The following is a 26,665-nucleotide window of genomic DNA, read 5'->3' on the forward strand; positions in this document are numbered from 1 at the left end:
ACTGGTTGTTTATCGGAAGACCTGAAATAATTCTAATGTGGCGGTTTCATCACATTCTACACAAGTTTGCATGAATATGTTTCATAGATAGCTTTAGTGTCCCATGATGGTCTAAATGCAGTTTCAGATGCTTTTCCACACTACCAAGAATAAAGTTCTCGGGGAAACAATGAGTACTTGTATTTTTGTGGATTTTTTGGACAGAAAATTGACAAATTTAAAGATATTGAATATTGGCACAAAATATTAGCTCCAGACACTGTGAAACGCTTTGGGTAAGAGCATCCTCGAAATGTAAAATGTTACACCCCTTATAATGTATAACTGTATTACCTTATCAAGAAGAAAATATTACAATATCGGTCTGAAGATGTTTTTATCTAGCAATTGATGACATTAACAGCTTTTATTACTTCTGACTCAGGGACAGTTTATTAGATTCTGATCTGCTATAATATTATCAGTTGCTACAGGCCAGACAACTGACCCGCCCCACCCACCCACCACCTGGACTCCTCCAACAACACTTCAAAGGTACCCAGGGTGCATAGAGGAATGGGGGGCGGGGTGCTGATGGAGGGAAGGGAGACAAAGGAGGTCAGAGGGGTAACAGCCAGTACAGACCGTAAAACAACTTTTCCCACAAAAGCTGAATTTGGTGCATGACAGTCAGGCTGTGTATAAATCAATGGCAGTAGGCTGGTGGAGGGCAATTATATAGAGGCTAGCAAGCCGTTACCACACAGCTATCAACAGCTACAGTGTTGCTGTACAAACACTGTAACAACCTCATAAAGATTCAATAGACATTTGCAGCCAGTTTCCTGTAAAACAAAAGAGACAAAAAACTTTTCCTCAACCTTTCTAAGAAAAATTGCTTCCCTCCCACTTGATGTCCGCAAGCCACCTTTAAACTCAAGAGTGTTATAAAAAAGACAAACTCTAACCTCTAAGTTACCGGGATGACAGTGTGGAAGTGTGTGAATATGTGAAGGGATGAGCGAATGTGCATGAATGTGTGTGTGTGTGTGTGTGTGTGTGTGTGTGTGTGTGTGTTATGACATGGACTGACCTGGTCTCTTGCTGGAACAGGGAACAGGCAGGTGATGACGGCTGGACAGGAGAAATGTCTCTGGGGCTGACTGAGTGGACACATCTCCTTCAGACTATAGATGAACACCTCCTGCTCCTAACACACACACACACACACACACACAGAAGATATTACACAAAGATTAAATGTTTCCTGTTGCTGTTATCATTAACAAATAATTTCCTTGGATTTTCTGTTGATGCAGTTTGGGTTTCTCTTCTCTTTGTCTCTTTCAGCCATGGTGGCTATCACTGCTCATGCTAACTACCCAGTTCTTCTATTTATTCCAAATAAACTGGAAATGAAAAACGCATCACTTCCTCTTTGCCAGAGGATTTTTCCCCAGAAAGAGCTACCAGACACCAGGTGTTCAGAACAGCAAATGTAAAAGCGTCACATGAACTGACTACATGTTGAATCACTATTGTGTTATATCAATCAGTGATAGAGAGTAGCAAAACGCACATTTATTTGCATGAAAACACTGTGGATAATTACTTAAAAAAAAGTTACACCTCTTAATTCCATTTTTGACCCTCTCAAACATTTTGACAAGCTTACATTACATGACATGACATTATCAGTTGCTACATGCCTAACCACTGAAAATGTGGAATGACCCTTTAAAAACATCAACCTCAACATGACGTTTGGTTTCGGGTGGGTGGTCTGTACCTCGGTGGCCGTCCACAGAGTGTTGTCCATCTTCATCTGACAGCTGAGCCTGCTGCCTGGACACGGCATCCTCTTCACCTCTACCTGGCCCTTCTCCACATTCACCACACTATAGTTCCTACAGACAGACAGACAGACACAATACACAGAGTTAACCATACACACTCAGACATCACCATGCAGATTCCAGCGGCATTGCCTACAACTCTGGTTGGTTGCACAGTGTAGAGAAACATCATAATGAGTACCATCACACTGTGACGACAGGATAAAACAAATCTCTAATGATCTCTGTGGGAAAACTGGGCCATTGCAGCAGCAGCAAAATAGTAACAGAACACATCAAAGCATATGAGTAAGAATAGAGCAAATGGGGAGTATTAAACATAATTTCAACACTACAACCAAAATGCATCATCCCTCCAAGTTTCAAAATGAAGACCAGTGGTGTCTGAGATATCATACTTGAGTTAATAACTGACCTTTAATTATAGCGCCCACATTCGGCCAATCAGTGTAACTTGTAACAATAGCTGGATTAATGCACCCCGATTAGACCAACCAGTGTCATTTTGGGAATGCTGTTTTGTCAAATTCAGACCAGTGGTGTCTGAGATATCATGTCTGATGAACAGATGGACAAATATGACTCCGCAGTATGAAATAAGTAAAAATATCAACACATATGTAATACATGCACAAAGTGTGTGTTGTATTCACATTAACGGGTCTACAGAAGGCCATACATAATATATTAAGTGTCAAGGTGTGTAGACATGTGTCGCAAAAACTATTCACGTTATCAATATATTCAATTTACACATGTCGATAACCTTTGCAGAATGTGCAGATTTGGGTATGTGCATTACTAGCTGTTCACCTTATCAAAAACTCCAGATGGAGGAACCAAAAGCACAGAAATCTTATTCAAACTGCACCAAAATATGAAAGAAATCTCTATTTTACTAGTATGTTTGAGTCTTCATTTCAATAAGACACCACAGAGAAGACCCATAAAGCTTTTCTTTATAGGGAACGTGAATGAATCGTCAGTGTGAATTTGATTGGTGGTCGTTGGCTGTTGCTTCCCACGGCCAGTTCCCATGTCCAGAGGTCTGGTGAGGGGCAGTGGGAGTGATGGGGGGAAAAAGGGGGGGTTGGTAATGGAGTATTAACATAGTGAAAGGGTTAATGGCAGGAAGATGGCCTATAGGAGCCAGCAGCAGTCATTAGCACCACCTGTATGAAGGGATGAAAGCTGCTTTTATTGTACGGAGATTAACTTGGAGTCCTGCAGCACACACACAGCAAACAATACAGCAATTACACCAGACACCTGGGAGCCATCACAGCCAGGAGGGTGTGTGTGTGTGTGCGATTTAAGCAGTGTGTGTGTGTGTGTATGATGACTGTAGTGTATGTCTGAGTGTGTACTGTAAGATTTAAAAGAGTGTGTGTGTGCAGTGCACTCATAATACCGCTTTCGCGAAAGCACGGGCAGCTTGAATACATCTTCAGATCATGAGTTTCAAAATGAAAATTAGACTCGCCCGCGTCCCCCTCGGCACAAACAGAGTCTCCAGGCTCCACAGAGAGAAAATACATATCCGCGATGGTTTCAGAAGAGTGAACTCATCTTTCTCCCGGTTAATGAGCTGGAGAAAGGGGTTGGGCTGAGGTTAAAAGCTCAGAGGAAGACAGAGCAGCTTTCCCATTAAGAGGTAATTACGTTGCCAAGATTTAAGGACTTTGACAGCTGTTTGAGTGTCTCGCACACTGCAACAAAAAGAACAGGAGAGACAGGGCTGTGTGTTGTGTAGACTAGGGATTGACCCATACTGTTGGATTGAAGCTACTCATAGCCGATATTTTGTAACAATAGTCAATACCTTTAAAATTGACCATTTCCATGCCCAAAAAAAGTATTCAGTGTTTCCCCCTGAATTTCATTCTTGTCTATGTATCTGTATATATATCCTGTCTATATGCATCCATACTACATTGGTATAACCCTTGTATAAATTCACTTTTGTGCCAGGTGTGCAGATCAAATAGAGTTGTTAAAACACTGCTACAAAGGGGTTCAGTTGCAGTAATGGGTTGACCTGCACAGCATTGATATCAGGACAGGTTTAGACTAGAGAGGGACAAACAATGGCAAAAATGGAAGATTAAAAAGTAAAGTTTTCATGTGTTAAAACCAAAAGTAAAGTGGTTAACGTTACACAAAATAGCTGATCATCAGATAGACACAAACCTGTCGTCCTTGTCTCCGTCCCAGAAGACACCGCTGTATCCCTGCAGCTGGGACAGGAAGAGCTGGGAATGGCTGTCGCAGGACAATAAATACTTCAGACAGGGGAAGCTGGGCTCCTGCATCTGCCTCACACACTGCATGGCCAGAGGCCTCTGCACACACACACACACACACACACACACACACACACACACACACACACACACACACACACACACACACACACACACACACACACACACACACACACACACACACACACACACACACACAAGTCCTTTCCGTTACAATATTTGGATTATATGACAACATGCTTTGTTGTAGCTACGGTTAGACTGATTTGGGGGTTTTTGAAGGCAGATACTGATATTTTTGGATTAAAGCTGATGAAAGTGTGAGGCATATAAAAATAAATAGAACCAAAAATCACTGAGAATGTACTGAAATGTATGAATACATAGCCTATTTTTCCAGTTCAAAACATTGTAGCTGCAGATCAGAATAGAGCAACCCATCAACCAAGTCCCTCGCAGTGTGAAGCAGCAGTAACTAACCTTCTCAGGCTTGGTGTCCCAGCATTCAGTCAGCATGCTGTGGAGGCAGTAGAACTGCACCTCCTCTGGGCTGCCCAGCACGGGACGCACGCCTTTGGAAAGCTTCTTGGCTATCTGGAGCTGGTGGTGGCCCAACGCTGGCCTCCGGCCCGACAGCAGCTCATACAGCACCATGCCATAGGAGAACATGTCCACCTGTTGGGGGGGGGGGGGGGGGGGGGGGCATGATGGAAGAAAAATAGAAGCGGGATCAATTCAATTCAATTCAAAAAGGTCAGATATACAGTTCCATCTGAGAGGTTATTAAGAATTATTGTATGAGCAATACCATATGTGAAATATGCATCATACATTTGAATTTAAATAGGCAGGGGGGGTGGGGGGTAGCAGTAGCTGGTAAGTTATGCAATACATGTCACGAATGTAAATGAAATGGATAGTAATAAAGGGGGGTTACATAAACATATGCAGACAACAACTTCAACACTAGAACATACAGTACTAGTAAAAATGTATGAATGGAAAGTATGAGAAAAAGTTTAAAGCATTATGAGGTTGTGCCAAAAAAAATGTGCAGTAGTATGGCACAATGCCATAAAAACAGGCGCAGATATATGGCAAATCTGTCATATAAACAGCTATGAAACCCGACAAAATTCATGTAATTATCTATGGGGTAACAGTGGAGGGGAGTTGAGCTGACACATTGATAGCTTGAGTGCTACTGATAACTATGGAGAGGTGCAAAGAGGGCGGATATTCCACAACAAACACTAACAAGACGGTCGACTCCGGCTTATTCTGGTCTCCTCTTATCTACTGGAGGCCATTCATCTTGTCCCTGAAACACATCATATCTGAGGTCCAAAATACCCAAGTGAATTCCTTCCTATGAATGGTCATAGATAGTGTCTGGGTGAATAGGGTCCTGTGGGCATTCCCAGAATAACTCGAGAAGTAAACAGTGGTGCGAGGCCAAAAACCACTCAAGTACATCTGTGGTGACATCACTTGGTAGCTACTCCAGATATGTTGGAGGGCTGTGGTATGCTGTGGCGTCACTGGGGCTATAGAAAAACTATGGCATATTCATATAAGGCAAGTCTTCTTCACTTCAATCTGACACTTTCTCTTTCTTTACAGCCTTCTCACTCCACAATGTACATACTTTGCCTACAATTTTTTATGCTTGCTAGAAGGACATCTAAGAGGCCGTAGGATTTTCATTGTTTGTTTCATTGCTTCATTGACCTCATTTGACTGCACGTCTGAACTGCCTGTGCTAAAAACCTTTATAGACCAGCTACGGGAACCCGGGAGTGGCCGTTCTGTAGGGGAAAATGTATTTTGTGGTAACGCGGCATGAACTTGTGCAGCATAACAAGCTATTGTGTGTGCACAATACATAAAACATGCGCATGAGTTGCATAAACAGCATTCAAATGGGTAGAAAACATGCTCATATAATAAGTCAATATAGAGAGCTAGTTATGAGATGTTTCGTAGGAGAGCTCCAAGTGTTGGGCAATACAAACCCTTTATAAAATCTGTAACATCCCTCCAGTCTGCATATTGATGGTAGTAGAGCATATTGGCTCTCAATAGTCAACAGCCTTGTCAATAATTTCTTACCAACAATAACACCTTGCATCACAGCACTATCAGCAGTTTTTACCTAACGTAAAACTTGATTAAGGAGTCTACCATATCAAAGGCTTGAGTCAAATAAATATATCTTTATTCAAAGAAATACCAGGTTAATTAGACTAAAATTAATGCAATCAAGTAAAATCAACTAAATATGGCAAGCGGCACATATTTAATCATCATTATATGATTGTCAAATTAACTGTGTTGCCTTGGTTGAATGACCTAAACAAATGAGACCATGGTGGAGATGAATGGTAGCCTTCATCTCGCCCCAGTGGTGTTGTTAGCGCTAGTGTTTCTCAAAATTAAGACCACATTTCCCATAAACTCCACTGCTTCCTGGTGCAAATTTTCATCGCCCTCCTCCTTCGTCTCCTTTCCTTTGCTTCTTCAGTCAAATGCTTTCTCTTTGGATTTACGGAAGAGGATAAATGTGTTGGAAGTGCGTTTTTCCATTGGGCTTTCACTCCTTGACCATGCATCCACTTATTTTATTAAACTTAAAGGCTCCAATCATCATTACATTTTAAACTGCAGTATAATTAATGAGATTAGATTTACGTGTTGTGGTTCTCTATTCCCAACCTATTAATCTCGTCACCCAGTAGTCATGATGTTATCCAAGACTCTAAATAAATGACTTGTAACAACTGTTGTGTTGTCTGGATCCATAACTGTCATAGAAAAACACTTACACATGTTCCATTATTTGCCAACACGCTCACAGCTGGCACTTATTTTCCCATCATACCTTTCATCCTTTTTCCTCCTCTCTCCATCTTCGACTCTCTTCACTCCCTCTACCTCTGCCTGCATCTCATTACAATAGCTAAACCTCATCAAAAAGTGAAATTAACGCCCAGGAGAGGGAAAAGGAGCCTGATTGGCTGAGGTCAGCAGACTCTGTGGGATAGGGGCTGATGAATAGAGGCCGGGGCTTATGGAGATTTCTCGCTGCTCTTTGAAAGGCTCTTCTACAGAGACAGGGGCCAGCAAAGCAGTAACCCCTAGTAAACCTAGCCTCCCCGGAGAGAAGCGGAGCTCACAGAAGCCCAGGCCGGCCACGTCAGACCAACACACAGTTACAATCTGAATGGAAGATGACAGAGAGAGCGAGTCTTGGCTGACTTCAAATACCATTTACTGGAACACTCTCTAGTTCTCAATCAAATAGGCCCAGAGCAAGATTGAAGGTTACATTTACATGAGCACAATAATGTGACTATTCCCAATAGTCAGAGTAAGAAAAGGGTGCCATTTAGCCGGTTACATGATGTGACACTTCTCCTAATAATCCGGTTAATGTGACATGGTTATTGCGAGGAATCTAAAGGAAATGACAATGGTGTATCTATGTTCTGACCTGTCTCTATTAATGCCAGTAAAGTTTAAGTACTCCACAAATGTCACTGCGATTACACTTACTCCAACTAAGAGCATAGCTGCACTGACATAAGCAGAGTATGGTCTTTACATGGGTCCTGCCTAACTCACATTATTGTCTCAACAGCATTACTCAAATAATTTTTTGTGTGCATGTAAATGTGGTTGCTGATACAGCTACGGTAAAACATGCACACACACGCCCTTTCTTCCTCCTTTGCTATTAAAGCAAACATGTGGTACTAATCAGACAGTAGGGCAACATGCTGCAGAGAGGAAGTAGCCAGTCATAACAGTCAGCCCGCTAACTATAAATCCTCTGGAACGACAAGTAAAATAAACGCCGAGGCCGGGGCAGCCCTTTCGCTCTTTACACCTTACACTGAAAGAAGGGGAATATGGATCAGAAGGAGTCCATATTGATCTCCCCCATGCTGCGCATGTACTGTGGTCGGTTGCTGAAACTAATTTAGTCACTTAAGAGTTCACCCAGTATGATTAATTCAACATGTGTCTCAAGACAGGATTGAGCACATAATATATCAAGAGTTTCAAATGTGATGGTGAAGTAGAATGTCACACAGACACTGGAAATCCAATGATTGTACCTTACTGTCTGTTAAAAATATCAATAAAAAACAGAAGTGATGCTGGAACCACCAAGCTGAGACATACAGTATATCGTCTTATGTTAATGAATAGGCTACCTTTTCTAAACTCCCTATTGCCTTCTTGATTGAGGTGACTAAAGTGACTCTGGTTCTGATTTAAAGCTGCAGCATGTAGCATTGTAACATCAATAACTCATTACCACATTAATTTTGAGACATTAGTATAATTACTGTAAACAAACAAGACCATTGCTGAGAAGATTGGCAGCCTCTAGCGGCCTCTACACTGCATTTTACATTGTGTGCCACCGGGTCGGATCTGGTGGGAAATCTGCTTGCTTTATGGCACAAACAGTTAGAGGGCGCAGTTCTTCCAGAGCAAACAGAGCTAAAGCTTTCAGAGTTTCTGGCAATGGCAGATGGTGGAAGGAGTGAAAGACTGATGGAAAAATCACTTCCAACATGTTTATCCTCTTGAGTAAAGCCAAAGATACAAAGCGTTCGACAGGAATCAACCGGGTTTGTGGGAAATGTGGTTAATTTTAGAAACTCTAGTGGCGTGAGATAGAGGCTACCAATTGTCTCCACCATGGTCTCATTTGTTTAATTATACAAAGGTATCACAATTAACTTGACAATGATATATTGATGTTTAACAATATGCTGATGCTACACAAAGCACATTGAAGGTGTTTGAGAAGAGGTAGAGCGTACCTTCTCATCGTACACGATGCCTGGCCGGATCTCAGGAGCCTGGTAGCCCGGCGTGCCCTCGACCCCCAAAGCCCCCTCATGGAAGGACTGGCGAGAGATGCCATAGTCAGACAGCTTGATGTTGACTGGATCCTGCACCTGAAATAAGGCAGACGAATGATTGACTTAGATGACGTAAACGGCAATACTTCCTGGTCTTATGGTTTTGTGTAAATCGTCCCATACAGACCTCCAGAGACCACACCAGGATGTTGTCGGATTTGAGGTCGCAGAAGATGATGTTCTTCCTGTGCAGGTATGCCAGACCTGCTGCGATCTGATAGGCTGCTCTGAAGGTCAGCATGTGACCCAAGGGCATGTAACTGGAGCCTACACAGAGAAAAAAACATAACTAAATGCTCCACTAAAGAACGCAGATGCAGAGTTTAAGACTGAGTTCAGGTGGGATATCAGATGAAGAAGATCACCCTACTAGCCTTTGCCTTTGTGCTTTTCCTCTAGCACGGTGTTGAGGCTGCCCAGGGGGGCGAGCTGCAGGGCGAAGCACAGCGGGTGGATGCTGATGCCCACCAGAGAGACGATGCACGGATGCTGCAGAGAGTGCAACATGCTGGCCTCCTGGCGGAACTCTGAGAAGCTCCGACAGGCATCCACAGACTGGAGGTGCTTCACCATGGTGTCTGGAGCGATGGAGGGAGGGATGAGGTGACATGGAACGATAGAGGGAAATAAATAAAGGGATGCATTCAAATGGAAATAGCACAAACTGTTGTACTGGCTGGACCTGCACAACCAGGGGCGAGTAGGCCCAACAAATCCCATGAAGACTAGATACAAGAGGAGCCTCATTCACAAATGGAGGAAAAAACCTTCTCATACTGAGATGTTTAAACGCAAAGACTTTCCATTTCTATTCTCCATCTGAATATTCCCGTCCTCCATTCCCTATTGTGGTTATCCATTGTGGCCCGTGTGATGTCTCTGCTCTCCACATCCTAGTCCTCTTGATGGATAATTTGCAGTGATGATGGGGTAACTCGAAAACAGAGTGGAATAAAAATAGTCACTTTTAACATCTCAGCTTGAGGTTTTTTTTCCTCTATTTGTGAGTGTGAGCTCCCCTTGCATCTAGTCTTTTATGGATTCAAATGGAACAATAAAATCATGTTTGTTTACACACTTTGGCAAAGGAAATATTGTAGACGGTGCAGTAAAATGTCTAATTTCAGGCACATATATATATGCATGAGAGGACTGTCTAGCTACAGGCCGAGGTTCTGTCCTCATGATTGAAAGGAGGCTGTGCTGCAGTGTGTCTGGGACCAATGCGAGTTAGAGATTACACACAGCGGAGGGAGACCCACATTAAGCTGTAGCCATGACCAAGAACATTCCCATAGGTCCTGTTCCCCTGGACAGATTTATAGCTGGCCTTGTTAATGCTGTAAAATGTGAGACGGTGTGTGTGTATGTGGGTGTATGTGTGTGTGTGTGTGTGTGGATGTACATCCATGCTAGTGCCACTGCAAGTTAATTGCACTGGTTAGAGAGACGATGCTTCATCTATCTGTGCTGAGATTGCCCTTTCGGCTATAATGAACAGTGCTGGGTTCCTGAACGTCCACTGGACCCCTACACAGTAAAGCACCCAGCACCCAGGATGTTGGACCCATTAGAGTTATTAGACTGGAACAGAGACACCCCTCATCCAGAGCGACCAGCTAGCCAGTCAGGCAGGCAGAGTCATTTCAGACCACCTTGAGCAGTGACCTCTGGCTGAAGCGGTGGAAACAAAGAGCGCTGCCTAGGAAAGATGGATGACCCACTGTAACCCACTGTAGTTCACTGCAGGAGACCTGGGTTGAGGCACATGGGCCATGCTACCTCTCGAAATCCACTACATCAATGGTCTGTCAGATCCCAGCCAAGTTACACATTATTATTTATTTATGCTGAATTGTATGCATTTGACCTCACTTGAATATACTGTAAAAAAACAAGTTTTGCAACAAACTTATTTAAAACTAGAAAAGCATTTCCTGAAGAAAATGCGTGTGATTGCTGTAAGCTGACGTGGTGACCATTTTGAAATTTAAATGGAGTTTCTACTGTATACAGTGGCTGAGTTATAAATATCATGGTAGCGGATGGAAGGCCATAGACACTCATGTATTTTATAACTCATAAACTATAAGGGCTATCATTATGAGCTTATGAACGGTTGATCAGTATGCCGTAGTGAGCATTTTAAAATTTGAATGGAGTTTCTACTGTATACAGTGGCTGAGTAATAAATATCATGGAAGCGGATGAAAGGCCAAAGAAAGCCATGTATTTTATAACTCATAAACTATACGGGCTATCATTATGAGCTTATGAACGGTTGATCTGTATGCCGTATTGAGCATTTTGAAATTTGAATGGAGTTTCTACTGTATACAGTGGCTGAGTTATAAATATCATGGAAGCGGATGGAAGGCCATAGACATGCATGTATTTTATAACTCATAAACTTGTTATGATTATGAATGCATGCACGTTTAATCAGTATGCCGTACTGAGCATTTTGCAATTTGAATGGAGTTTCTACTGTATACAGAGGCTGAGTTATAAATACAATGGATGTCTATGGAATTTGTTTTAATAATCAATAACTCAAAAAGTATAAGGAGTATCATTAATAAAAGTCATAGCACACATCTACAAACAATTCTGCACGGTTTGACATATGGGCCGTCTTTGTGGCATTAAAACTGTAGGAGGAGATACATGACAAAGACGTTTTAAAAAAAAACTCTAAATCTGCAATAACTCATTAAATATGCAAATGCATGCATATTTTATGAATTTGCATAAATCTACAAAGAATTCCGCACGTTTTGATATAAGAACGGTATGTGTAGCATGAACGGTTTTCGAGTTACAGGTGAGCAAAGAAACGCATGGAAGAATAAGAAGAAGAAGAAGAAGAAGAAGAAGAAGAAGAAGAAGAAGAAGATATATGCAAGAAAACTAATAACTGTAATAACTAATAACTGTAACTAATAACTGTGTCCAATTCAGGACACATGGCCACTCTTCAAATATGTCAAATCTCATAAAGACAACTAACAACAATCAGTTAAGAACTTACACAAAAAAGAAGGGCAACCCCTTATATTCCATTTTGGACAAAGATGTTTTCATGAGCATAGCCATTTTTTCTGAGATCGTATTTCTCTGGCTCTTCCACATCCTAACTACTGCTGACCAAACCTTTTGTTTATATCTTTCCATTGGCTAGTTATAGGGGAGAAGGAGGCTACATGAAGACACTGTCGCCCAACGCAATCGAAGGGGTCGTGTTCTTGTATATCTGAGAAAAGTATTTAAAAAACAGTGCATGGTGATACTGGTTTCTAAATGAAAATGAACAGACTTGAGTGCAGAACCTGCAATCATACAGTATGTCACATAGTGAATACACAGAAAGGGATAAAATCTAAACTAACATGAACTGAACGAACTGGCCAAGTCTTTCACATTGTAAAACTATGTTATCGTCCATTTGAAGGCACTGGAAGAGAAATAACTTACAACTTGAGGTACAAATGATATTTTCAAATTTAAAAAAGTCAGATAGGAGCATGACTAATTTCTGAAAACGTCAATGAAAACAGTACAGGGTGAATCGTATTCATTACTGATTGTGAACATTTGGTGGAATTATAAGATTATATATGATTTGGCCACAGTGAAGTTAGGTAAAATCCTTAAAAAAATGTGTAATTGTAATGACTCGGCGTTTACCCCTTAGTAAGAGCGATGCTGTTGTGTGATCCACATTACTATTGAGTGGATAATATCAGTACAGACACCAGTAGTGGTCAGTGGAATAGGTAATACATTTCCCCTCAAATAAGCTCCAATGACCTACAGTCAGGCCCCTAAACATATAGTCTATGGCTGGCTCAGGTATTAATCCTATATGACAGGTCAGGACTGACAGTCCAACACAACCAAAGACACAGACAGAAGCACACACATTGGTAACCCGGTTAACAGGTGATACAGCTGATATAACGTAATGTCGTTAGTCGTGATTATTAGTCATTTGAGAATTAGTTTTAAGACCTGAGCCTTTTTGAGTGAATGGCTGGCCATTACAGAAAGCCAGATTACATTGCAACTGAGCCTTCATGGTATCAGGCAATTCAGAAAAAAAAAGAAAAGGCCAAGAGGAGACGTGAGATAAAGGGAGTTTATCTGTTAGTTGTCATCATGAACATTTTTATGCTGGTACGTAATGTTTTTGCCTCGTAAAATCACGATAAGTAGTAGCCACACTAGAGATTGCTAGCTAGCCATCACTTAAGTATTACAAGCCTGGCTACCACTCAGCTTAAATTTCTCCAAAAAAAACTCACACAGAATACAATGTTCTTTTTTTTTTAGCCCTGACCCTTTTTTACCCTTCTTAGCTTTGTTGTCCATGAAGCTAACGTCGTCCACGACTATAAGCTGCATGTTTGCTAACTCACACAAACGTTTGGACCTCATTTATTTATTAAATCCTCTCAGCGGGAATTTTGTAGCAAAAATATTCAGTGTGACAATTCATTGGTTTTAATATTTGCATAACGGAGTAGAGTGTAAACTAGAGTGTCCAGGGACACCATTAGAGCTCTCTCAGTCTCCTTTGTAGTTGCAGGGAGAACTGAATGGGTTTCATTTGTATGTCATGTCAGTATTCAAACCTGTAAGTTTTGCCCCTTTCCAATGATAATGAATAGTATGTTCTTGTCACAGAGGTTTTGTGTTGTGTGTGTGTGTGTGTGTGTGTGGGTGTGTGGGTATGTGTATTTTGGATGAGGGGGGTTGTCAGGTCCACCACTGATGGACGCCATCAGCTTGGAGAGGGGATTCAATAAAACAAACAACAACAACAACAATGACCCTGAAACCAACAGGGCCTGGTGGAGGAACAATACATGGACTAATGGAACACATGGTACATTTAGCGAATGCACTAAACAAGTGTTTTCATAACCGCAACACTGAAAGCCTTCAGGGTTGCCAAACCTGGTTCATTGTTTTGCAAATGCTGCTGTTTATGCCAGCCTTGTGATCTGAGACTTTCCCCCAAGAGATGCAGACGTGAAGCAGCAGACTACTGGAAGGTCAAAAGCACGAGGGGAAGAGAGGAGAGAGAAATGCGGGGGAAAATGAGAAGAGACACTGGCAGGAAAATGGAGAAATAGGACAAGGACAAAGTGCACAGAGCACAGGAAGAGAAGCCAAATATGTTTGTGGACAAATATGGAAAGGTAAACCCATAGAGGACAGAATGAGAGGAGAGAGAGAGGGCTGAGAAGGAAGAAAGGTGAAACATTTAGGGTGAGAGATGGCTTTTAAAAATGCATGAGGGCTTGAGGCCGAGATATCAGAAATCACTTGAGACTGAAATATCAGAGCTGGTAAGATGGATATGAAGAAGTTTGTTTTATTTATTGTAGAACTGATCAATACTACACTGGCTGTCTATGGGAAGCCCTGATTCTAATGAGATATTTTGATCAGATCCCACATAAGTGTGCATGAATGTTTATGATTATCATTAGTAGTAGTAGTAGTAGTAGTAGTAGTAGTAGTAGTAGTATAATCCTGGGTTTCAGTGTTGAGTTTTAGTGTCTCATGGTCTAAATGCTGTTTCAGAAGCTTTTCCACCCAGACAAGAATTCAGGGGGAAAACGTGTGAATTTTTTAAAATTTTAAAATGAATGGTAAAATTTAAAATATAGAATATTGGCACAAAATACTGGCTATCAGTAGTGTCAAAAATATCAGTGTCGGCCTTAAAAAAACATATCGGTCAAACTGTTACTTCAGAAATTCAAAACAGAGATAATAATAATAATAGAGATACGGTCGGTGCCAGGACATTTTGCTGTTGACAGTATTATTGCTGTTATGATGACTCACACCCTAAATCACAGTCCCCAGAGTACAGAGTGTGTTTCTGTACCTGTGTCACTGCTAATGGTCTGCTGTCGACACTTCTTGAAGTGGAAGCGCTTGACGGCCACCGGCTGCTCCCGGTAGCGGGCTCGGTAGATGATGGTCCCACTGCCGCCCTGGCCGAGAATATTCTTCTCCTCCTCCGAGCACTCCAACTGGGCCTTCTCCAAGAAGAGCCTATCACACACACACACACACACACACACACACACACACACACATAAGTGTTAAGACAGTCTTTTGTTTTTCATTAATCTCCAAACCCTTGCACTTAAACATCACCCTCTTCACCATATGCCCTACCTTAAACCTTACATTTACCTTAAAGTAACAATCTGTGACCTTTTCATATAAATAAATGACTCTTGATTTTTTGGGAAAATCCTGATACCTTGTACGTTTCCGGTTTGTTTGGAATAAACAGAAGAAGAACTGGGTAGTTAGCATGAGCAGTGATAGCCACCATGGCTGAACAGACAAAGAACAGAGCGCCACCTACAGAAACTCAAACTTCATCAACAGAAAGTCCAAGCTCCGCCCACACTGTTTGATTGACAGGTGATCTCTGGGAAGAGCGGTGCAGAAACACCACAGCAATGAGCGCTGAGCAACAAAGATGAAGACAAAATTAGAGAAAAATGAGTGGATTACCACTTCAGTCTTACTAATTCTAATCATAACACTTACCCCATATCCTAAAAATAATACTTTTCCTAGCGAGGTCTGGAAATGATTCTCACAAGTGACACATTTTCAGGGGTTTCTATTCTTGTGGAATTTGGACCCCATTAGTGAGAAAGCAGTGATCACACACACATCCATCAATGGAGAGTTTTACTGTCCCAGAGGCTGTTTCAGAGGCTTTTCCACCCTGACAAAAAAAAAAAAAAAAAAAAAAAAAACTCTGGGGGAGACACTGAATACTTCAAATTTTTTAGAATCTTTGGTATGAAAAAGGTCAGATATCGGCAGCTTTAGTCCAAAAATATCGGTATTACTTCCGGCCATCCCATTTGGGCAAACCCTAACACCCACACACACACATTCACACACCCACACACATAAATATGCAGTACACATTCTGTTAAGTACCTCAGTCAATACCTTCACATCTGTCAACACATTCACCACAAAGCTTCAGATTACCCAGAATCCTAACCCCAGCTTTACCCATGTTGTGCGTCAGCCACATGAGGCACATCTGGGAAACAAAGCCTACTTTCTGTCTACAGAGCTCTGCTATAGGCTGACAGTACAGCTGCATTCCTCAACCTTTAGAAGTATCCTCTCCATCCCTCTATCATCCCCTCCTCACAGCTCTTTCACGTGGGGGTTTCAGCTACGAGGGGCGACATAAACAAATCAAGATGGTGGCTTAAATTACCGAAGAACACTAGCCCTTGGTCAGTCGCCAATCTACACGGTGACAGAGTTTTAACGTCCAACTCTGGAAATGGTTTCCTTGAAGGTCGTACATGTGGACGGAGAGCTGCAGCAACATCACTGCAGCCAGTTTCTGCTAACATGTGCTTTAAATTACATTTCAGCTGAATCACCCATTGGTCCATACAAAGCATTTGTGCACACATTTGCGTGTGTGTGTGTGTGTGTGTATTAAGGTTCGACCAGTATGGGTTTTGAAGGCTGATACCCGATACTGATATTTTCAGATTAAAGCTGCCAATAGCGGTTTGGTTTGGTTTTTTCCTCAGCCCATCCAAGCCCTCTAGGGTCTTACAGGACAAGTCACTGAATATACACATAGGTGGTCGATATCAATACCAGTATTTTTGGATTGAGGCAGCCGTATTCAATATCTAAATTTGACTATATTCATGCCAGACAATTCCAAAAAACACCAAGTATTCAGTGCTTACTCCAGAATTTTAACCTCCGTATCAGAGAAGAGACGACACTGATTGTCTGATATCCGATCTTGCCAAAATATTGGCTACAACGAATATATTAGTCTAACACCTGAGTGTGTGTGCACACTTAAACCGCCACATGGGTCTAGTAGTGGATGATGTAAACTGGTGGCAGCAGTGTTTAAGGAAGTCGTTGCTCCAATATCTGCCTTGCGTTTATTAAGAGCACAAGTACAACACATATGGGCGATTGCACAAATATTTGGAAGGGTTGTTAAACCGTTACAGCAAACATTTCAGCGGGTCTGTGGTGTTTCACAGAGATATACTTGCGCAACTGACACCCCCCCCCGTGTTTCTGAGTCCTTGACCAAGTGTGTGTGTGTGTGTGTGTGTGTTAGGAGAGACAGAGAATGAGTCCGTGAGTGTTTATGCGAATGCTTGGGGGAGTAGCGGGTTGCCCTTGAGGCTTGACAATACATCAACAGATGCTGTCACTGGCAAGAAATCAACTGAAACTCATTATGCAGCCAAACCCCTGGAGAGCTGCTGATTGTCACCGTGTGTCTGTGTGTGTGTGTGTGTGTGTGTGTGTGTGTGTGTGTGTGTGTCTGCTACTCGGTATGTACTGTGTGCCCCATTCAGCTCCTGTGGAATCTGCCTGGTTGAAGCACAGACAAGCCGTCAGACCGGTCCTACTCAGTAGTTCGGGGGACGTGTGCCAAGTCAGTGGAGGTCTGAAAAACATCCACACACTGGCGACACGAGCATCAGATCCGCCCTGCCTGCCTCACTGAGGGAGATAAGGGAGGCTGTCGCTTTAGAGAGGGAAAGGGCGAGCAAAAGAGATGTGCAAGAAGGCAAGAGCCGAGACTGTTCAGAGGTGGAAGGTCAAGTGTTCGGTACGAGAAGAACAGGCTTTTGGCAAAGTGCTGGGGTTTCATCAATTGTATTTAAGAGGTTTTTGTCCACAGTGAAATCTGGGAAGGATTATGGCTCTTCTTTCTTTCTTGTCCTCTGTTTCCTTTTCCTTCTTTACATCCCGCGCGATATCTCAGACATTGCTGATTAGATTTTGACAAAACTTGGGGGAATGATGCTTCTCAGCACTGCACTCAAAACTGCATTCAAAATTACACTGATTGGCCCAAGAGAGACACTACAATTAAAGATCAAATCAAGGTTACTTGTTATTTGTTACTGATTGGCCCAGAGGGGGACTGCACCAACGACAAGTTGCCTTGTTTTAACCTTTATTTATCCAGGGTAAGTCGACTGAGCATTCTCATGATGACTATTTTCCAGCAACACCCTGTTTCATATTCACAGTTACACACATTCACACTCACCAGGGAGCTGCTCAACCAACCACAGTCTTCTGCTGTGGGCCACTGGGAGCTGCCCAGTGCGACCTCAGTCTTCTACTCTCCTTCTAACCTCCAGACTACTGCCGCCCCTGCCAAGAGCTGCTGCGTTCCAGAGATAATGGCAAGTCAAAAATTTGAACTTCCTACTAAGATGCAATGGAACAGCCCTCCAAGCTGGAATTCTAAGTAGGAGACTCAGGCAGGATTTCTTAACCCTGAGGTCTCCGGGATTCAGTTATCTGACGTCACGTCAACATGGCAGCATACACTGTAAACTCGACACAGCATTGCTTTTAACATCTGTATAATCTGCAAAATGACATTCACTTTATTAAAACACTTAAGAGGTTAAAGGTTAAACATAGGCTAGCTAATGTTTCCAAATATCATTGACATATCAGCTGTTGATTGGGGAACAGTATTTCATGTTGGGCAAAGGAAATCACGTTGTCCTCCATGTTTCTTCCCTGGTTTTTCCGAGCTGGAGCACCGGAACGCACAGAGGTTGTAATTACACTTTACCAGCTGGGAATTTCCCACTTCTGACTTTGAATGGAACAACAACAACAACAAAATAAACATAACATGTGATGCCACAAGGTTCAGACTGGGGTCAAAGGTGAGAGGTTACCGTGAGGGGAAGTCTGTCATGAAGAGTTCGGGAACCAGCTCCTGGAGGGGCACCGGCTGGTCGGGGTGCTGCGGACAGAGGATGTGCTCCTTCTCCACCGCAGCCAGCACACAGTCCTCCATGTTGAAGTAGTGCACGCCACCCCCTCCTCCTCCTCCTCCTCCTCCTCCATCGTCTCCTCCGCATCCTCCTCTCCCTCCTCCCTGGTCGGGCCGGCCGGATGGGGGGTCGGTCTGGCTCTGTCGGCCCCATGAGGCACAGAGGGGACAGGGGGCGTACTGCTCGATGAGGAGACTCCCATCGCTCTCACTGGCTGTCAAAGCTGCAAGAGGAGACACGAACAAGCTCAGAGTGCTACATGGTGTATTGTTTATTGAAGAGCTGAAAACTGGGTGAGTGTGAATGCCCTTGTGTACAAACACACACCCACCCACACACACCATTAGCTGGGTTTCAAATATTTGTATGTGAATTATGTGGATCAAATCAGAAAAGCTGAATGGAAAACGACAAAATCTGATGAAATTTCATCAATATCGCAAGAACGTTTTTAAGCTTGCTTGATGCGGAAAATTTTGTTGACCTGCTGTCGTTCCCATGTATAAGTCTCTATTATGGTTGTATCACCATTAGTTAAATTAGAACATGCCAAGTGTATTTATTTGCTTCAGAAGAAAGCATGAAATATGGCCAACATTAGCTGCCACTAAAGAACAATAACAACTTGCCCAATACTAATCAATCCTTGAAAGACTCCTTCCATTTTTCTGGTTTATTTATTCCTTTCAAGCTGATGGAAACTAGAAGCATTTTTTATGACATCTCAAAAGTTTGCTTAAAAGTCATTTTTCAGTTGGATCATGGAGACATATCATTGCATGATGCCAATGTGACCTAAGACAAGGCTTCCCAAACTGGTCACACTAAGGACCCCCAAAACAGATATCCATCAGGCCACAGACCCCCATTTGAAAGGATTTTTTCCCACATACTCTACATGAGAACATTTTTGTTTTTAGATAGGACGTAGAAAACAGTTACAGTACTGTTATCGTTGGGGAGATAATAGCGGAGAGAGGGCACCCTATGATCAAAGCAGTCACTCTTACACATTTTTTCATTAAAATAATGTTCAGTGAATGAAATAGCAATAATAATGAATTTAAAATATCTTTCATTTTGCTGAGGACCCCCAGGACCCTTTCAAGGACCCCTTGGTGGCCCCACACCCCACTTTTGGAACCAGTTACCTAAGCACCCATTAAGACTCATGCGTAATTTAGTTAATCGCCAGCATATCAAGCAGAGAAACCATCACCAGTCACATATTTACATCCCATTCACGCAGAGTAATTCAGCTGCCACAGCTATCTGATAACCTCAAGTGGAGATTTGACCGGTAATCAACAGCAATAATCTAGCAAAGTCTGCTAAAAGCTGCATGAAGACTGCAGCCATGCACACTGCAGGTGGGTCTGACTGAGAAATTGACAACTGGCAGCAATAAGGGATCAGCGTGAATTGATGGAGTTGGTGTGGTGGAGGTAAACACAGCATGTGGTGCAAGTGCACCTGACAATTCACATGACTGACTGCAGAGAGAAAGAGAAAGAGGAAAAATCCACCATAAAATACTATCACTGTTATAAAACTGGGTGCAAATGCATTATGTCTGCAAAAAAAGTTTAATTTCAAAGTTTCTAGATATTTTCCAAATGGTCTCTACTCTAGTTTTGCTGCAGAACCCTTGTTTGAAATGGCTCCATTAGCTATGTGCACTTACTCCTTTCACTTTTGGTTTTTATGGTCTGCACAAACTGCACAGTGTTATAGGTACATTTTGATGCCAAAGAAAACATCACAGATTACAACTGGGATCACCATGTCATTCCCCTATATTAGAAGTAAGCTACAATTGCTCAGTCAAGGAGAGAGGGGGAATAATCCGTTAACTGGTTAATTCATGGCAACAGGGAGACTCAATCACAGGTTGTCAAAGGTTCATGTAAACAGATTAACCTGAATAACACCTTGAAGGATAATCCCGGTTATTTTCAACCTAACCCTTTTTTCCTACGTTTTGCCATCATGATTATGGATTGTGTTCAAAATTTTGTCACTTCACTATACTTCACTATAGAGCTTTATATGCCTCCAGTTTGCAGGAAGAGCTGCTCTCCAGTACACAGTGAAAGGGCCAAAGCGAGAAATATTTGCTGTAGTTCGTTTATGGTTGATTTTAAATCCATAAATACAAATGATTTTGGATGACGAGTAAAGATACTGTGTGTAGCATCGACAGCATCGCTCCTTGCGGACTGGAAGAACGTAAAGATCTACAGTGAATTAAGTCAAAATTTTGAACATAATCATTCGTCATAATGGCAAAAACTAGGAAAATAAGGCTCAGGTAAACATAGCTACTGAAACTGAGGAAAAGAAAATCCACTGACCGGGGAACCACTGCTCGATGAGCGAGTTGACATGGTCTGTGATGAAAGCCATGGCAGAGAAATCTCTCATTTCTGACTGGCAGATGATCTTTATACCGCCGCTCTTCTTCCTCTTCCAGTTGACGTCCGACGACTCCACGCTGCAGGGACAGAGACGCATGCTGAGATCTCATTTAACTGGAAGTCTCAGCATCCCCAACACAGCAGCTGGTCTGATGCAGCAGGACCAGCATAAGCCACTTTCTCCTACAACTACATTTAAGGTATTTAAGGCATTTGTGTATTCTCTTTTTCCTTTCATTAGTTGTATATTGCAAAAATATTGATGTTCTTATAATTTGTCACTTTTTCCTAATTTTATCCTTTTTAGTCTATTCTCATATTGTACGTAATGTTTCCAAACCCTCTCAATGCTGCAATGCTTTTCTAAATCTACAAGGTATTTAGGCATCTGGTTATTTTTAAGGCAAACACTCTTCTTAAAGTGACTTATAAATCCAAGACTACAATAAGCTTCAATTCCTGGATCACCAACATTTCAAGTATAGTAGCAAATTAAGGTTAGATTGATATAGCAGTTTGACAATATATCAGGATGACATTGGCCTTTTAGTAAAATTCAGATATCAGCAAGTCAATGTCATCCACCTCCGATATAATGGAAGTTCCTCCCTGACCACAGCTACATAAAGAGTCTGTAAAGCCTGTAATGAAAATGTATTTTGTTTGCACATTTTCACATCTTTATTCTGTTAAAGGCCTAATGTATCCTAGAGTTTCCCCTGCCACTGAATAGGTGTGGTGGGTCACCTGGCTTTAAGGAGCTGTCAGCCCATCTAAAACAATTTCATTAGTCTGGGTTTCAATAGAGAGTTTTAGTGTCCTATGATGGTCTAAATGCTGTTTCAGAGGCTTTTCCAACCTGACAAGAATGCAATTCTGGGAAAACACTGAATACTTGGAATTATTAGGATTTTTTCAGCAAGAAAATGTCCACATTTAAAGATATTGAATATCAGCACAAAATGTTGTCTATCGGCAGCTTCAATACAAAAATACCGGTAACAGTATCAGCCTTGAGAAATGAATACCAGTCTCCCCCTAGTTAAAATCAACAGCAGCCACACATTAGAATAAGTTGAAAACTAAATTTCCTGTTCCCCTATCAGATCATGTTAGATCACAGAGAGATGCAGCACTGAAAAACCCAGAGGACATGTGGAGATTGGGAGATACGAACAGTTTATTCATTCATACAATCCAAGTGTGCTGTGAATCTCTGGATGGGATTAATTAGATGGGTTCCTATAGGGTTTAGCTAGTGCCTGGGGGTGACATACATTACAATCCTGTAGCCTGGCAGCCTGTCCGCATTCTGATATCTACGCAGTTCTCACCATATAAACTGAAGTGACCATAGTTGCGTGCATGTCTCATTCCCACAAGTCAAACACAACAGGCAAAAGTCGATCTCAATGATCCTCCTAATGTTTTGAGAATTGAAACTCAATCTCACATCAAGGATTTATTTAATCAGTCTAAAACTAAATTCAACTAGAAGGCGCTCTAGAAACTAGAAACCTCCACCAAGCGCTGAACAATTCTCCAACTTGCCTCTGTAACGGTTTCTGTAACGTTTCTTTATCGTTTCTCTTCCCGATTTCATTTTCTGAGAAAACAACACGTGAATGCAATGCTGTTTAGCAGCCGACATGTCGCACATTCCCACCAGCACATGAACGCAGCATAACAGTTACGGCTAAAAAATGATAATCCTCTAATGGTGGAAATCCAAGATCCGGATAGCCACCACAGTCTAATCAACTGGTCCTTGGGCTAAAGGCTATCTGTCCACCAAATTTCAGCCAAATCTGTTTGGTACTTTTTAAGATATCTAACAAACAAACAGACAGACAGGTGTGAAAACAAAACCTTGTTCCAACTTCGATGGTAGAGGTAATGAAGACTAGATGCAAGAAGAGCTCACACTCACAAATGGAAGAGACAAACATCTCAAACCGATCTGATTAAATGTAAATTTTCCATTTTATTCTTCATCCGACCCAAGTAGTGGCGTGCTAAAGTGAAAAACAGCAAAATGTTTTCCAGTTGACCCCAACTCCAGGATGAGAATACAATGGAAACTTTGTATTTACACATCTTGGTTTGAGTTGTCGTTTAGTCTTGTTTTTTCCTCTTTTTGTGAGTGCAGGCTCCTGTTGCATCTTCAGATTTTTTGGCCTATGCACGCCTGCTGTTTTTGCATGTCCAGCCAGTAAAATAACCACAGATTCAGTTTATGTCATTTTCATCCAAAATTCAAACCATGAGTGGTCCAGAGTGGAACTTGAACACCAAGTACCTTGTCAAACTCATGATGTGTACTGAAGGAAATGAAATTAAGTAGTAACCTCTCCTCTAAGTAGCTACAAATGACTCACAGTCTCAGGCCTTGGCCAGCAGGAGACATTGCAATGTCAGCTATCCTTTGTACACATGTAATTTGTACTGATATGGCCTGGGATGGGAAGAAGGCAGCAGGTTTGACCATGCTCCTGGCCAAACGAGGTTCCTGGTTCGAGTGTCAGTAGCAGTAGTACATGTAGTATCTTGTTTTGGTGCATATCTCAAATAAACGTGGGACTGTTCATTGTTATCATTCAAGACCTTGTTAGAAAGACAGCATCACTCAGAAATCCCCAAAGCAAGCTCCAGGATACACTGTGGAACTTATCCACTTCTTGGGAACCGGTATGCTACCAATATTGACCTGCTGTCTGCCCCCACGACTCTTTATTGACTGAACTCTGCTGTTCCTGATTCAGAACTGGCTCCTGAGGCTGAGGCTTTGAGTCTGATTGAAGCTCCACACCCTTTAATCAAGGTTTTCCAACCCTTCAGCTCATCACATTAGCATTCATCACATCCTATTGGCCCTCCTTCTCTTCCAGCCCCTGCTCTGACCTGAGGTAACCCCCGTCGAAGGTGACGAGCAGCCCTTCTTTCCAGTAGATGGTCTGGCTGCGTCGGACTCTGAAGGTGCTGCAGCGGTTCCTCTGCTGGGCTCCAGCAAAGCTGTAGATCACAGAGTTCCTGCTGCACTGGCTCCTGGCATTTCGTTTTGGCTCGAACGACTGCGCCAATGGAAAATTGAAGCCAGAATGTGAAACGTAACACAAGTATGCAAGTAAAATGGGTGATACATGATATGTGCAGATTTCAGTACCTGGAGGTCCATCTCTGTGAGGCTGATGAGCATCCGGGCGATGAAGCGCTCCCAAAATCCAGCGGGAACAAAGCTCATCTTGAAAAGGCGCTGCAGGGTGTTGTTGGTCTGCTGGCGAAAGCAGTGGATGTCCATGGCTGGTTTAGGGGGTAGGAGGTGGGGCAGCAGATAACTACAGAACCAGAGGAGGAAACATTATAGTGTAGTGTAGAGAACGATGGAACATAGTCAGAGAACAGTGCATCAGTTAGAAAGATGTAAAAAAAAGAATAAATTAAAGATAAGAATGACAAAAGTGCAGAACAATAAGACAGATGTCTGGGAATGTTCACCAATGTGAATAAATGGCTGAGTAGGCTTAGATTAGCAAGTCAACAGTATTTTACCTGCTGCTGGCCACAGGCAGAGCAATCTCAAACTTGGCTAGAAACTGGAAATACTGCTCCTCTGTCTGCTGGGTGAACCCTGTTCCTACCAGCAGCATCTGCACAACAGAAAACACCCCAGGAAATCACCATACAGAGAGTCAAATTTGAAATTCAAGCAGCTCATTATTTTGCCAGTTGCTGCCTTACCCTGAGGTCTTCAGCGCGGATCACCCCGTTCCTAGCCACAGAGCGAGATGACTTGAGGTGGATGATCCTCTCCAGGCACTCCGACAGCCAGACGGGACACAGGAAGTAGAGGGTGCAGAGGCCGTGGCTGGTGTCCGGGAAGTGCAGCAGCGTCCCTGTCTCGATCAGGAAGTTGATGGCTAGACGCACATACAATATGAAGAAGAGAACTGTAAACATGTCTCCCCCCCCTTCAGAAATGATGCAGTCCCCCCTCTGGGCCAATTAGTAACAAATACAGGGTTTCCCACAGGGAATGTTAGTCAAGGGGGTGGTGCCAGTGGGGTGTTGGGTAAGCTCACCAAAATAAATAGGATGAGAATAAGCTTACCTAAATAAATAAAACACACACCTTAATGTTTCTGTTTTCTATCTGGCATTCGGTCTAATATGCAAGGGAAATTGAGTTTGACAAGTCAAACAAAGCCTACTAGTAGTTACATGCAGAGAAAAAGGCAGTGCAAAAGTCAAGGTTTGTAATGGAATGAAAGAAATAACTTTAGGTATTTACCTTATTTGATACCAGCCAATTATCAACATTTCAGATAGGGACTGCTGATATACTGTACAGTAACTGTTAACATTAGCTAGTTAAATGCTGAGAAAGTCTTCAATCAAAATAAAGTCAAAGCAGTGGTATTCTTTTATTAGGGCAGCCCACTTTGACTATATAGTGCTGCACGAAACCTCAAAATATGTCACCTTGTTATAAAGCTACGGGCCAATCAATGTTATTTTGAAAATACTGGAACGCAGTGGTGAGATGCATAATTTCCTCAAGTTTCGTCTAAATCCAGTCAGCGGTGTCTAAGATGATGAATGTGACAACTGAACGAACAGAGACTGATTAATATAATATAGCAGACCATTATGCACCCACAATCACAATGAAAACTGACAAGAATAGAGACAATCCATTTACACTAGAGGCAGGCTTTGATTCATCCTCAATTAGCACAAGTAGCTCTTTACTACGGGGCTAGAATAAAGCAGTGGCACCCTGTGAATCTCTGACAATCATTCCCAAATGTTTTTCATATTTCAGTTGGTTAATGACCAAGGTGCAGTACCGGTCTGCAGGTCCTCGTAGTCTCTGATGTCACTTCCTGGGTTCTGCTCGATGACCCGGTCAAGCTGGGATTCGGTCAGGTACTGGACCTCGTCCTCAGCATCTCGCCTCTGCCGCTCTGCTATCACCGCCTCCTGCAGTGTCAAGTAGCTCCGGGGGATCTAATGTAGAAAGGAATTAGAAGAGGGATTTTGTATTCTTGTGCTCTAATCACATCCCATAACATAAGGAGTTGAAGTCAAATTAGCCAAAAGATTTTTTAAGGCCTTTTTAGTGTTGCCTGGAATTTAATTTAAGACCAATTCATAAAACAAACAAAAAAAGCTGCCAAAGCCATCCAATTTCTAATTTAAAATAACTGATGAAAGTTGTGAAACTATAAATGAGCAGTCAAGGAAAAAGGACACCAGTATTGTGTTTAGTAAAGCAGATATGGTGCATATTGTACTACTAATCCATTTCCGTATTAATCTAATCATGCTTCCACACTGTGAGCTGAGCAA

General features: G+C 42.3%; 1 protein-coding gene across 1 annotated transcript in view; it reads right to left on the bottom strand.

Moving 5' to 3' along the window:
• The window catches only part of lrrk1 (leucine-rich repeat kinase 1), a 65,009-nt gene that overhangs the window by 8,345 nt on the left and 29,999 nt on the right, over nucleotides 1–26,665 (bottom strand). Inside the window, exons 19-33 of the mRNA XM_071908905.2 lie at nucleotides 26,164–26,323; nucleotides 25,055–25,233; nucleotides 24,866–24,963; nucleotides 24,480–24,651; nucleotides 24,218–24,387; nucleotides 21,254–21,393; nucleotides 18,801–19,122; nucleotides 14,942–15,111; nucleotides 9,414–9,617; nucleotides 9,167–9,306; nucleotides 8,938–9,075; nucleotides 4,580–4,774; nucleotides 4,026–4,177; nucleotides 1,769–1,886; nucleotides 1,073–1,189 (exon numbers count right to left, since the gene is read on the bottom strand). Coding sequence (XP_071765006.2) covers nucleotides 1,073–1,189; nucleotides 1,769–1,886; nucleotides 4,026–4,177; nucleotides 4,580–4,774; nucleotides 8,938–9,075; nucleotides 9,167–9,306; nucleotides 9,414–9,617; nucleotides 14,942–15,111; nucleotides 18,801–19,122; nucleotides 21,254–21,393; nucleotides 24,218–24,387; nucleotides 24,480–24,651; nucleotides 24,866–24,963; nucleotides 25,055–25,233; nucleotides 26,164–26,323 — 2,475 coding nt within the window. The remainder of the gene's footprint in view (nucleotides 1–1,072; nucleotides 1,190–1,768; nucleotides 1,887–4,025; nucleotides 4,178–4,579; nucleotides 4,775–8,937; nucleotides 9,076–9,166; nucleotides 9,307–9,413; nucleotides 9,618–14,941; nucleotides 15,112–18,800; nucleotides 19,123–21,253; nucleotides 21,394–24,217; nucleotides 24,388–24,479; nucleotides 24,652–24,865; nucleotides 24,964–25,054; nucleotides 25,234–26,163; nucleotides 26,324–26,665) is intronic.

Source organism: Centroberyx gerrardi, chromosome 1 (genome assembly GCF_048128805.1).
Source record: "Centroberyx gerrardi isolate f3 chromosome 1, fCenGer3.hap1.cur.20231027, whole genome shotgun sequence".
Taxonomy (NCBI): domain Eukaryota; kingdom Metazoa; phylum Chordata; class Actinopteri; order Beryciformes; family Berycidae; genus Centroberyx; species Centroberyx gerrardi.